Source organism: Pteronotus mesoamericanus, unplaced genomic scaffold (assembly GCF_021234165.1).
Source record: "Pteronotus mesoamericanus isolate MK-2021 breed Mesoamerican mustached bat unplaced genomic scaffold, CSHL_Meso_final scaffold_31, whole genome shotgun sequence".
NCBI classification, from domain to species: domain Eukaryota; kingdom Metazoa; phylum Chordata; class Mammalia; order Chiroptera; family Mormoopidae; genus Pteronotus; species Pteronotus mesoamericanus.
This window is the reverse complement of record NW_026555312.1, coordinates 21,500,331-21,513,365: the sequence shown is the minus strand read 5'-3', so window position 1 is coordinate 21,513,365 and position 13,035 is coordinate 21,500,331. Positions and strand designations below refer to the sequence as shown.

Genomic DNA, 13,035 nt, shown 5'->3' with positions numbered 1-13,035 from the left:
AAAATTTTTCAACTTAGGAAATATATTCTGGACATACTTGAGAATTAAACCTAGGGTATCATGTGAAGTAGTATCATAATGCACTTCTATACCTCCAAAATCTGTGATAGAGTCAGGACATATGGGAAAAAGGAAAAATCCAGTCTGTCTTCCAAATATTTTGTCTGCATCAGCAATTTGCAACTGGGGTTGGGGGCAGTTTTCTAAGTTAGTCTTAGAAATCAACAGGGGTGTTTGAAGTAGACAGGCTGTACCACCTGAAATTCTAATGTCATTGCTTGGGGTGGGCGTAGACGTCTGTAATTTTAAAGATCTCCAAGTGATTCTGTTGTGCATGCCAGGCTGAAAACCATGGGCTACAGTGCTGAACACACTGCCTGGCCCGCAGTCTGGGCTCTGTCGGTGACGTCAGCTGTAGTCAGCATCGTGATCACTGTCCGCTCCACTCCTGACTCCTCTGAACCTACTCTCCATCGATCCCACCCCAGGAGATGGGGGCGTGGGAATTGACTGCAATTTTTATTTTTCTTGCAGAGTTGAAAGATCCCATAAATACAGATTTAGTCATAAACTGCATCTTAAAAAGTAAAACCATAAAGTTCTATTCTTGATTGTAGAGTCATCTTCTCTGGATACTGTTCTTGCTCCTTCATAAGAAAGGTTCATTTCCACATGCTATTTCCTATATTATACATACTGCTTAAAGAAATAAGGTATAATAATGGTTTGTTACATAGAAAAATCAAATAATCATTAAATTCCTTTTTTAAGCAGTCAACCTAATCTAACAAATATTTACTGGGCATTGGCTACATATTGGAGTAGAAAGTGGGTTAGAATATAAGGTGAATAAAACAAACTACTCTAAGCATTGCCACTTCAAAAAAGGAGGGTCTATGCAGTATGGTAGCTGCTTTTTACATATTATCTCATTCTACCCCTTTCTTATGAGGGAGACCTTTTATTATATTGTTCCCAAGTTACTTAGCATGTATAGAGATCCATCCATTTGGGATACCCAGCCCCTAAGCAAACAAGCAAAGGCCATTTTCCAGCACATTGTGTTGGTGTTGCAGAAGCATATAGCTCTCAATGTGTGGCACAGTGCTGGCACAGAGTAAACATGGCATCAAAACAACTACTAATAATAGCATTCTCCATAGATCACCCCATGGAAATGTCAGTCTATTTCAGAGAAAAGGGAACAGTCTCAGAAAGGTTGAGGAAGTCACAAGGTCTTACTGCTAGGAAGTGTTAAAGCTGGCATTGAACTCTGTCATCTCCTGCCAGATACCTGATGTTTCTAGGATTTCTCATGGATAAATTCACCCACAAATAGCCTCACATCCTCCCAGACTCAGATGTTGTAGCTGTAGATAAAGCCTCTTCTGACTGTTTTAGTGTCCAGCTTCCTTTCCTTCAAGTTCAGCAATGAGGACTCCCTTCTTGGACATATTTCTCCACAGTGTCTCTAATAGTGAAAAGGCACAGGCCCCCTGGAGCACCTTTTCCTCTTGAACTCAGGAATCCCCCAAAATCCTGACAGGAAACTTGAGCCCTATCCAGAAGCAGAGTTGGCCCTGCTGCCCTCACCATGGAAATCTGTTGCTACACCAAGTGCATTTCCACTTCCTGCTGACAAAGAGCAGCCGGTAGCCAGGCTATTAACCTGAGCTCTAATTAGGGTGGTTTTATAATGAGGAAAAGAGTATGATTCTAATTAGTAATTTTCCATCTTTTTCTCAATAGGTATCTCCCAGTCAAAGCAGTAAATAATCCTCATCACACCGGTTCCACTGCCAAAAAATAATCCTACTGTAAAACCAAAGCAGAAGTGAAGGTGCTTAAGGACATAGGAGAACAGAGAGAGGTTTATATGCTGCTAATGAGCTGCATTCTCCCCCAACTCATTTCTCAGGTCCGTGGAGCTAAAATGGTTGGTTATGACATGGTTGTGACCGTTGAGTTCACCAATCCTTTAAATGAAACTCTGCAAAATGTTTGGATACGCCTGGATGGTCCTGGAGTGATAAAACCAATGAGGAAGATGTTCCGGTATGTGCTGGGGGTTGTAGGAAGGGGATGTGGGACTCCGGGAAGTTTTCTCTCTGTGTGTCTTTTCCCAACTTACGTCTAATTCCCAGTGAAAATGTCTGAGAAGCTCCTACTTCCTTACTGGCAGTTCTGTGGGGCATGGGCCAAAACTAGGTTTGGTTTGATAGGCACTCCCATTTTCTAATCCCTAAAACCACCCAAATGATGTGGGTACCATTATTATCTCCCTTCACTAAGAGAGAAATCTGAGGCTTTGAGAGGTCAACTGGCTTGCCTCAAGGTGCACAGCTTATAAGAGTAGCACCAAGATTTGGACTCAGGGTGGTTGACTGCAGAACCCAAGTTTCAAGCATTTTGCCATACTACTTCCTCATGTAACAATTTGACTAATATTCATTGAGTATGTACTATGTGTCAAATATAAAGTTATTCCTTAGGTGTTCCTTTTCTTGGATCCTTTCTTTCCAACTCCAGCTCCCAGATTTTACCAACCAAGCATTCTTTCTAGAACTATTGCTCTCAGTAGAATAAAGGTAAGCCTGAAAAGTTGTAGATTTAGTTCCCTAGTCAGGGAACCAATGACTAACCCAGGCTCTGTAATAACATAATGACACTGCTTCATTCATACCTAACACCATCAGGTTATGCCATACAATTCTCAGCTTCTGTGACCTCTTCTGACAAAGACTGTCACCCAAAAAAACGGACCATTCCATGGTCAGGTAACTCTAATTGTTAGAAAACAATTGTACTTTTTGAACCTAATTTTGTCATCTGGACCTATACATAGAATAAGGCCCACTCTCTTCCATCTGATGGCTTGCAAATGTTTACAGACAACTGCCACATCTTCCCTGAGTCTTCTCTCTAACTGCCCTGGCTTCATCCCTCTTACTTCTAATGTGGTTTTAGCTCCCTCCCTCTCCCACATACTCTAATTTGTCACTGATTCCCTTAGAGTGTGACACCCAGAACAGATCCCAATCTTTGAGGTTTATTACTTTCATTTCTGCCACAAATAAGTTCCTGCCAGGATCAATCAATCTAGCAAATTTCCTGTGGAGTGACCTTCTAAAGTATAGAAAGGGATGTGGAAAGCTTTGGAAACTGCCTGCTGACCAGATACGTTAGGAATTTCCCCAATGTCCTTTATAGAAGCTACCTTGCTCTGAAATCTGTGGGACAACTGCAAGGCCTCCTTCACCCCTTCTGGGGCACCTTTAAAAACCAATTTGCCCACTAAAGGCTCTCTGCATTTCTTTCAAATTACGGTGCCCACAGCTTTTGCTTCCCATAGTTTGAGAGATGCCTGATGATTGTGGATGCAATAAACAGCAGAGAAAATAACTTGAGTGCTTTAAAAATATGCAAGCACAAAACATAACAACCTTCCTGTGCTAATAGGAAAGTTGCAGGAGGAAAAAAAAGAATTAAATTAGAAATCAACCACAGCTAGAGGGAGAGGTCAGCAATAATAGTGCCACTTTCGTCAGAAATGATAGTCTCACTCACCCATCCTCACACCTTCCCACTAGAATCAGATGCAAAAATTGCTCAGGCAAAGTGAAACACGTTTCATCTTCAAAACAGCCCCTTGCTGTATCCCGTTTTTTCTTCTCAAACAGTAATTGCACAAGTTTCTTCTGAGGATACCAGAACCTCCTGATACCTTTAAACTTGGGCTGTGCCAAGAATCCTACCTTGGTCAAAAGTCAATGCATGAAAAGAAATTATGTGTTAAAAGAAAAATTAATGCTCATACAGTGCAATGACCCACCATTTGGGAGGTATGATGCTCAAAGTAGGTTGAGTGTCCAGTGAATTGTTTATTTCTAATATCTGACATTGGGGCGGACAAAATGGAGTTAATCAATGAAAGGGTGAAAGAAACCAGTCCCTACATGGACGCTAGGCAAATGTCCTACCCATACTCTGCTTAAGGTACTATAACTAGTTACTTCAATATATCTGTCTATGGCAGATAAGTAACAGACAGAACACCAGGTCCTCAGTTTCTTATGGGAATTCAGATCCTGGGAAGAAGGGGGTAGATCTCTCCAAAACCAGGGAAGCCTTTTTTCAGAGACTGCCAACAAACTGGAAAATATTTATTATCTAGGCTGGGTTTCGGACTTTGGAGAGAGCATTAGTTTATCTGTTTCCTTCTGACTCCAGCACACACCTTCACAACCAAGCCTGGAGCCAGCCGGTGCCCACATCCCCATTGCCAGCTAATTAGAAACATGCCAGTGTACCTTCTGCTGCCAAGATCTGAACTAAAAGTGGCAGATTTAGATAACAGCTTGGACTCCTAAAAAGGGGCAATTCTGTAAAACCAGAATCCTTCACAAGACTGTGTTCCTTTCTAGGATACCCATCGTGAATAGTCGAGAGAGTCACTGCTCCGCCTGTCCACCCACACCCCTGCCAGGATCCTAGAAGGCAGGGGTTTCTTACTCAAAGCAGTAGGCCTGGGAGGTGGGAGCCGGTGAGCAGGGAATTGAACTAGAAACAAGGAAGGCAGTGGGTGCTGTGTCTCATTCCGTGATCGGGTACAAGCCAGTTCTACTCCAAGAAGGCTTGCCTTCCTGCTCTTCCCCCATCATCCTCCCACAGACACTCAGCTTTCAAGTTGCTGCACTTGATACTCCCAGGACATCAAATAATTCATCTTCCAAGTTCATTTTTCTCTTTTAAAAAAATGATGAGGTTCAGGGAGTTATTTCAAGAGAAAAGTTCCCCAACTTTGTGATTTTGATTTAAATTTTGAGTTTTTCAAGTAAGACAGAAGCTGAGGGCTAGATACACAAAGGACAAACTATAGAGAGTTGCAGTTTATTGTAATAATAATCCCATTTGCCTGCGTGTGTTCAGGATGATAAATGGCCAGCATATCCTGATGGCTCAGCACATTACTGAGAACCATTTATCACCACATCTATTTCCAGGCAAATGAAATTATTCCAGTATTACTCTACTTACCAAGATGGGTAAAGGATTTATTTCTCTCTTTTTGTATCTATTTATCTGTAGGTAAATGCATACTTAGACATGCATGTGTATCTTCTTTTATGAGTATCTTTGTGTGATATTCATATATGATGACTGTATATACATACATGTATGAGATACAGGTATGAATATCATCATGTGGACAAGTTAATGAGCAAGCATAAATGATGAAGAAAAGCTTGGAGACTATAGTTTCTTTTTGAGGTATTGGGTTGGCCAAAAAGTCCATTTGTTTTTTTCTGTGCAATGTCTCTAGTAGTGCTTAGTTGTCTTTAACTTCATTCAAAACAATTCTGTTAGATTGTATTGTGACAGCTGTCATATCAGTGTGCATTTTTAAAAACTTATCAAAATTGGTGAATTTTTGTGGAGCTATTTTAATATTGAAGATGGAAGAAGACATGCAACATTTTCAGCATATTATGCTATATTATTTCCAAAAAGATAAAAATGCAACTGAAACACACACAAAAAAATATTTGTGTGGTGTATACAGAAAGTGTTGTGACTGATGACATGTGTCAAAAGTGGTTCACAAAGTTTCTTGGTACTATTGACATTTTGGCCAAATAATTATTTGCTCTGGGGCTGTCTTACTCATTAGAAGATATTTAGCAGCACCCCTGGCCTCTACCCACTAGAAGCCAGTAGCAGGAGATTGCCAACATACTCAAAATAACCATATCAATAAAGTTATTGGTAAAAATGAAAAATGTGTCGTTTATTTTGTGGAAAAAGCCATACGGACTTTTTGGCCAACCCAATACTTACCTGCATTACCCAGCTCCAAGTCAGATATTTGAGCAAGATGACTATTCCATGAAATGTTTCTGATTGATCACTTGGGGAAACCAGAGAAAAGAAAATGAATGGATCAGGGTAAATTAACATAGCCATTGAGAAATAATTGTCTCAAAACCTATACACCTATTGAATTAATCACTATAAATTAAGGATGGAGAACAGTTTTTCTTCATACAGGCAATAGGAACTTATTCTAAATTATTTTGCAGAGGGTCCAGGCAGAGCAAACAGCAACCATAAAAGTTATGGTGATAACAAAAATAATACCACATACTTAACACTTGGCATTTATGATAGCTTGTCATAGTTCTAAGGACAGTACAAATATAAACTCTTCACATCCTATTCAATATTCCATAGTGTCCACCTTTTACTGGTGAGGAAATCCATTGTGAGGCCAGTGATTTTTAAACCTTGAATCATAAAATCAATTTACTGACTTTGAAAAATACATATATAGGTTATGTGTGTGTGCTTTTCACATAGTTTGTCACATTTATAAAGAACAAAAATTTTAAAAAGTGTTAGCAAATACCAAATTAATTGAGACCTTTATACTCTCCGTGTCAATGTGCTTTCCAATTCTCACATGCTGTGCCTCAATACACCCTGAAAATAATTAGATCCTTTTTCCCTCTTTTCAAAACATGCATGGGGCCTCCATTCATTTCCCTGATGCTCTCCCAGAAAAGGCCGAGGGTCCCATGCTAAGCGACCCAGCACATGCCCTCCCTGAGAGTCAGAGAGCAAAGACCAGGAGTTCATGAACAACACTTGGAGGAAGCCCTTGGTACAGAATAAAAAAAGTATCTATCTTGCTCTAGAAATCAAACAGGTGGAAAAGCAAGCACAGTGATCAAAATGTCATCTTTTTATAAGATATAGATAGTATGAAATAGAGTATATAGTAGTAGAAAAAGCATGGATTTGGAAATCAGATAAAACTGGGTTTGAATCTTATTCCTGCCCATTAATATATCTGTGATCTGGTAAAAATTGTTTCACTTGTTTTATTTTCCATTTTTCTTAACTCTAAAATGTGTCAAATAACATCTACTTCAAGGGACTATCATACACATAAACCCTGCTATAATCTCCTTTTAAAGCCTGCATGGGGTGATATATGTGAAGCCCTCCAGAGAAGCCTGCATACCCCCAACACTGACCTTACTTAAGCACTGGAGTGGGCTTGGCCATGAAGCTTAGGCCTCAGAGCATGGATTGCAGAGGGAGAGAGGAATGCCAAGACCACTATCAGCAGGCAACAAATGAGGAGCAGAAAGGTAGAGCAGGCAACAACATAGGCAGAGGACCCAGTCTGATGGTTGAACAGGATTACGAACCACAGAACATACAGATACTCAAGGGTAGCAGGCAGGGTTGTGACCTGGGGCCAGGGAACAAGGTCTATCCCAAGGGGGCTGATAAGAACGTATCAGAGTGTCAGCACCTGAGCAAAGGCATCAGGGGATTCAGATAGGAGCTGAGTCCCAGATGGGAACTAGAGAGTCAAAAATTCAGCCAAGGAAGGTCAGTCACATCGACAAGGCTACTGTGGAGGCTTGGGAACAAGTTAGAGTTCAGTTAACTTGTAGCTCATACAGCTCAGCCCCACTCCAGCACACACTGCATGGACCACATATATTGAGAGACATGCTGATGCATCCAAAAGGGAGAAAACATGACCCAAGGGACTGTCACTGGCAGACCCTGTGGCAGAGCATTCTTAGGGAACTTATTTAGGTTGTAACTCTTGGACCAGCCAAACTTTCCACCACCACCAGCTGAGAGAAGAGATCAGGAGTTCTCACTGCTTCCTGATCAAGGTGAGAAATGGGATCTGCCACTTTTGGAAGTAAAACCTTTCTTCTCTTTTCATCCTTTCAGTGAAATTCGGCCCAACTCCACTGTGCAATGGGAAGAAGTGTGTCGGCCTTGGGTCTCCGGCCCCCGGAAGCTGATAGCCAGCATGACCAGTGACTCCCTGAGACATGTGTATGGCGAGCTGGATTTGCAGATTCAAAGACAACCTTCTGCCTAACTGCACTGGAGGCTGAGATGCAACCAGGCACTTGGCCTCTTGTAGTCTTGCCTAAAGAAATTCTAATACAAAAATAGTTAGCTCTTGCTTTATCTTAGGTGTGAAGACCTAGAGAGGACTGGATAGGGCACCAAAGGGGGAATGCAAAGACACACTTTCCAAACCCAGGCTATTCAGAGAGGAAGTTAGTTTGTAATGGCTTCACCTTCCAAAGGATTCTGAGCATTAGCTTTAATTAAGCCCTAATTAAGCTCTCATAGATCATAAGAGTAAAAGTCATCATTTATCATCGCAAACGGCTGCAGCTTCAAATATCAGAGGATTCCCTTAGAAAGTGGATTCGCTTAATACCTGGCCTCATGTAAGACTTCTGGTCCCGCATTCAGCCTTTAAGTGTAACATACTCCCCCCAAATGAGGGAAGCACATGAGTTGAGCCCTAGCATTCTATTCTCCTTTCATAGAAACAGGCTCTGCCCTCTATGTCAGAGTATTTTTCCCATGGATTGAGTACAACATCATTTGTCTTCTTGGCAAAGCCAGGGAGAGGTCTTTCATCTTGCACCTGCAGCAAAGCAACTGCCTGCCAAATTTCACAGATTTACCTTGTGAAAAGATGTGGCCCCATATTAACAAATTGCATTTTTGAGAAACTTAATCATCTAGGAGGAGCTAAGAAAGCAGGTGCAATATTTATATCTATTAAATAATGTAGTTTTATGGTGCCCTTTATAGGAGGTGTCACACCATGGCCTGATGAGCAGGGACCAATAGCCCTTACTTTAACCCTTTCTGGGCTGTGGTACAGGCATATTTCAGGGGCGTTGCAGGTTCCACTCCGGACTGCCTCACTAAGTGATTATCCCAATAAAACAAATTGTAATCTTTGTGGTGGTGGAGGGTCTTGCCTTCAATTTGTAAAAAAATGTAAGTATGCCTGTACTATAAAGTGATGAGGCTGGCTTGGGACGGGAGGACTGAGGAATTAGTCTCTTTAATTAGTGATTATACTTCACCTGTCTCTACAGGATCATCTTTGCGTACTGATTCAGACCCAGGTACATTTTTAGAGATAGAATAAGAATAAGCCCAACAATTTGGATAAGCTGGCAGAGTAAGTGACCAAGCATGTGGGAGGATGGGCAGCCACTAAGTCTCTCGTGTCCTTCACATTACCCATGTGGAGACCTCAGCCCATCACTCAGGTGCTGAGAGGTAAAATCCACCTTGCAAATAGCCAGCAGTACTGCAGACCCTATCATTTGTATTGTGCTCCAAGGTTTCAACAGACAAGCCTGCTGGGTATTTATTTGCAAGACTGATTCATGGTCAGAATTATCCACTGGTATGCCTAGGGTGTGAGTTAGATCAATAGATTGTGATTCTTAACAAATAAAAAAACAGCAGGAACAAACCTGAGGGAGAAACAAGAGTGGAATTCTCTGGTCTATATAACCACATTTCAAGCCTTCGAGACTATTCCTGAGCCTTCAGCGCCAGGAATCCATGAGGGTAGCTGGTCCCCATAGGAACACCATACTAACTCTATTAAGTAATCACCCAGCATTTGCCAAGCCTTCCAATATCCAATTTTAAAATTAAATGCATTTTGCTAGACTGTTAAACTGGCTTAACATAGTATGTTCTTATTATCTAGAATGTAATCAAAGCTTAAAATAAAGTTAATCTGATTGTATTTGCATCTGCACAGAAGTGAATGCTTTGAATTTTCAATACAACATACTACTAATCACTACTGCTCAATGAGTCACCCTCCTTTAGCAGTGTATTATCCACCTGGATAGGAAAACAAGCATCTCCCCTTTCAAAAATATGACTCTAATAGTTATTGATGTCACAGTTAGCTTTCTTCACTGCTCTCTCTACATTTTAACCACATCCACAGAAGTAGGATATTTACATATTTAGTTCAAAAACTAGCTTCTAGAAACTTCAAAATATCTGCAGAAACTTTCATGAATGATCTCATGAATCATTAGGGTGAATCAGTGGACAAGCCAGCATGAATACCTATCAAATATCTAACATAATGAACACCTTTTGTGGTCTTAAAACAGAGATAAAAAATATATGGCAAATATTCACAGGGGAGCCTTGATTTATGGCAGTTATCACTAAACAATTGTAGCTCAGACAGAACCTCCAAGTCCTTCTCAACACAGTACAGTACTCCAGGAAGCTGTTACCAACTAATTTGGAGTTGGTACACAAAATCCATTTGCTATGCCTACCTTAGATCCAGCCTAACTCTTTTGATAGCTGGGATTCTACACTATGTAATAACACTGTTGCTCTACAAATTGTATTTGGCAACGGTAAGCAATGTATCACAGATAGCAGCAGAGATTCTGAATCCTAGTTTCTGCCTGTGCTAGTCTTCTGTGCTTCTGAACAAATCCTTATTTGTGTTTATAGTTTCAATAACTAAAGAGGGTAATAATACTTACATTTCCACATGGATTTTCTGAGGGACATATGAAGAAAGCCTTAACAATAACACATACAAAACTAGGTAGATAGATGATAGATGATGATAGATAGGTAGGTAGATAGATAAGATAGATAGATAGATAGATAGATAGATAGATAGATAGATAGATAGATATTACAAAAAAAGTGATGTTTCTTCAAATAATTTTACTTCACCAACCTGTAAAAGGAGTAATGTAATTATTTCCAAACTGTTGATGAGGAACTTAAAAAAGGACTAAGAAGCCATATATTGTGGCAAATTAACTGGGGTGGGAGTAGGCAGTGAAAGCAACCTCTGGATTTCTGTGCACTCTAAATTTCTTGTCTCCAAAGTTTTAAGAATGCTGATTTAAAATCAACTTCAGGGCTTTTTGAAGAATTGTAGTATAACAGACAAAAATGTGCACTTAGATATACTAGTGATATGGGGGAAATGAAGTTTGTGCTAGACTCATTGGCAATTAAAAATCATAGAATTCTAGGCATAAGCTCATTTATGAACATCCATCCAATATTATTACAAATTGATAAGTACTCAACTCAACCATCCATTCACTCACTTTTTCTACCGTTCAGCCATCCCCCCACAATTCAGCGAGCCAGCCAGCCTTCCAGCCACTTGTCCATTCTTTATTCCAATCATCCATCTAATGACCCAACCATTCATTAATAAATGTATTCAGGAATGAATTTAGAAAGTATTTATTGAATATTAAGCATCATACTAGAGCTTGGGGATTCAAAGATGGAAACTCTGTGGTCCCTACCCAGGAAGAGTTCACAAGCCAGAGGAGGAGGAGCCAGATACATAAATAAAGTACAAAAGGATAGATATGTTAATACAAGTGTGTCCAGAGTACCACAGAAATAAACAGAAAAAGATGCATGAAAAAGACTCCCCCAAAATCTGCAAGAATATGGAAAAGATTTAAATATAATCTTAAAAAAAAAGAATAGGAGGTAGGTTGGAGATCATTTGGCAGAGAAGAGTTTGTGTCACAGCTTAGAGGACAGGAAGAACATGGCCCTTTTAGAGAACTTCAATTAGCTGAGTATGACAAGAGAGAAAATATCCACAAGCAGAGGCACAGTTTTCCATATTCACCATAATGATTCACGAGATCATGCATGAGGAAGTATCTGCAAAGATTTCTAGCCAAGAAATGCAGGTATGGGTCATAGCTGGAGCACTCCCATGAATGCGAATTTGTTCCTTGTAGGCCGTGCCATTGAGGGAAGCTAACACACTGGATTCAGAACTAAAAACTATAGGTGGGTCAAGGCCAAGAGAGTATGGGTCGAATGCCTAACTCAGGTAAGTGAGAGAGGTACAAGGTCAGGGTGTGGCTATATTTGGGTTTGAATATGGGAAATAAGATGTAGACAAAGTGGAAAAGGTAGTGAGGGGAGCTGCCCTTTCCAAAAACTGATACAAGTGTGTGACAGACAACTTTCTAGAGGCTAACATTTGGGCAGCCATGGAATTACTGTGAGTAAGGAGTGCTAACAACTCAGAATCTTTTTCAGAGGGCCATGTGCACTTCTGCCTTAAAGGCAAAGGTCTGCAACTCAGAACTCAAGAACTCCAACTGCTTCTAGAGACACTTCTTTCCATCTTAGGACAAGGTTTTCCTTCTGTTCTAGTACCTCAACTAGAGCCTAATTTAGGTTCCATTTTGCTTTCATAAGACTATTCAAAAAATGAAAACAACAATAACAACAACATATTTTGAGTGTGCCTGTCAGATATCCTTTAAAAACAAACACATAAATAAATGAGAAGAGGGACGGGAAAAAGCTCCTTAGTTGCAGGAGGAAAACTTACTATGAAATTGTGCTCATCTCAGTCGCCAGGAGTTACAATGAGCATTTTCTAACTCCAAAGACAATGGACATTTTTAAAAAGATGCTTGGTAAGCTTACTGCTGATACAATTCTTAAACTCCCATTTCACATTAATAAATCATCATTCTAGGACTTCAATAATTATCTAAGCAATATTTTACCATTACTGAAACTAATCAAATGTAAAGGGTCATAGTAAGTATTTCTATTAATAAAAGCAAGTGATAGAGTTATTGATAACCATAAAATATCTTTACTCCTCCAACTGAGAGGTACTGTCCAAATTTCCTCCCTTCCCTTTGATTCTAGGTAGCTCTATGATTGCTTTGATGGTTGGAATGTGGTATCAGTTCTCAGCCTAGGCCTTGGGAAACTGGCAGCTTTCACTCCTTGTCTCTTGAAATCCTCTCCATGGAAGTCCTGAGCTTCCATGTGAAAGCTCATCTACTTTGAAAATGCCATATTGGAGAATCTACATGTAGATGCTCTGGTCAACTATCCTTGCTCAGCTCAGCCTTCCAGCTATCTTTTCCAAGGCACCAGGCATGAAAATGAAGCCATCCTCGGCCCTCCAGACCAGTCCATCTGCCAGCTGAATGCCATCAAGTGACCTCAGTCAATACCACTGAGAGCAGAAGACTCGCTCTGCCACTCCTTGCCCAAATTCTTGACTAACAAAATTATGAGATATGTTAAATGGTTATTGTTTTAAAGCCATCATGTTTGAGGTAATCTGTAATGCAGTAAGATATAACGAGAGCACTTACCCCAACAAATCTCAGAAAA

The 13,035-nt window shown here is 40.3% G+C and overlaps 1 protein-coding gene across 1 annotated transcript in view; it reads left to right on the top strand.

The window, feature by feature from the left end:
- F13A1 (coagulation factor XIII A chain) overlaps positions 1-9,567 on the top strand; it is a 189,041-nt gene extending 179,474 nt beyond the window's left edge. The window contains exons 14-15 of the mRNA XM_054591918.1: positions 1,919-2,055; positions 7,759-9,567. Coding sequence (XP_054447893.1) covers positions 1,919-2,055; positions 7,759-7,912 — 291 coding nt within the window. The 3' untranslated portion in view covers positions 7,913-9,567. The remainder of the gene's footprint in view (positions 1-1,918; positions 2,056-7,758) is intronic.
- The last annotated feature ends 3,468 nt before the right edge of the window (positions 9,568-13,035 follow it).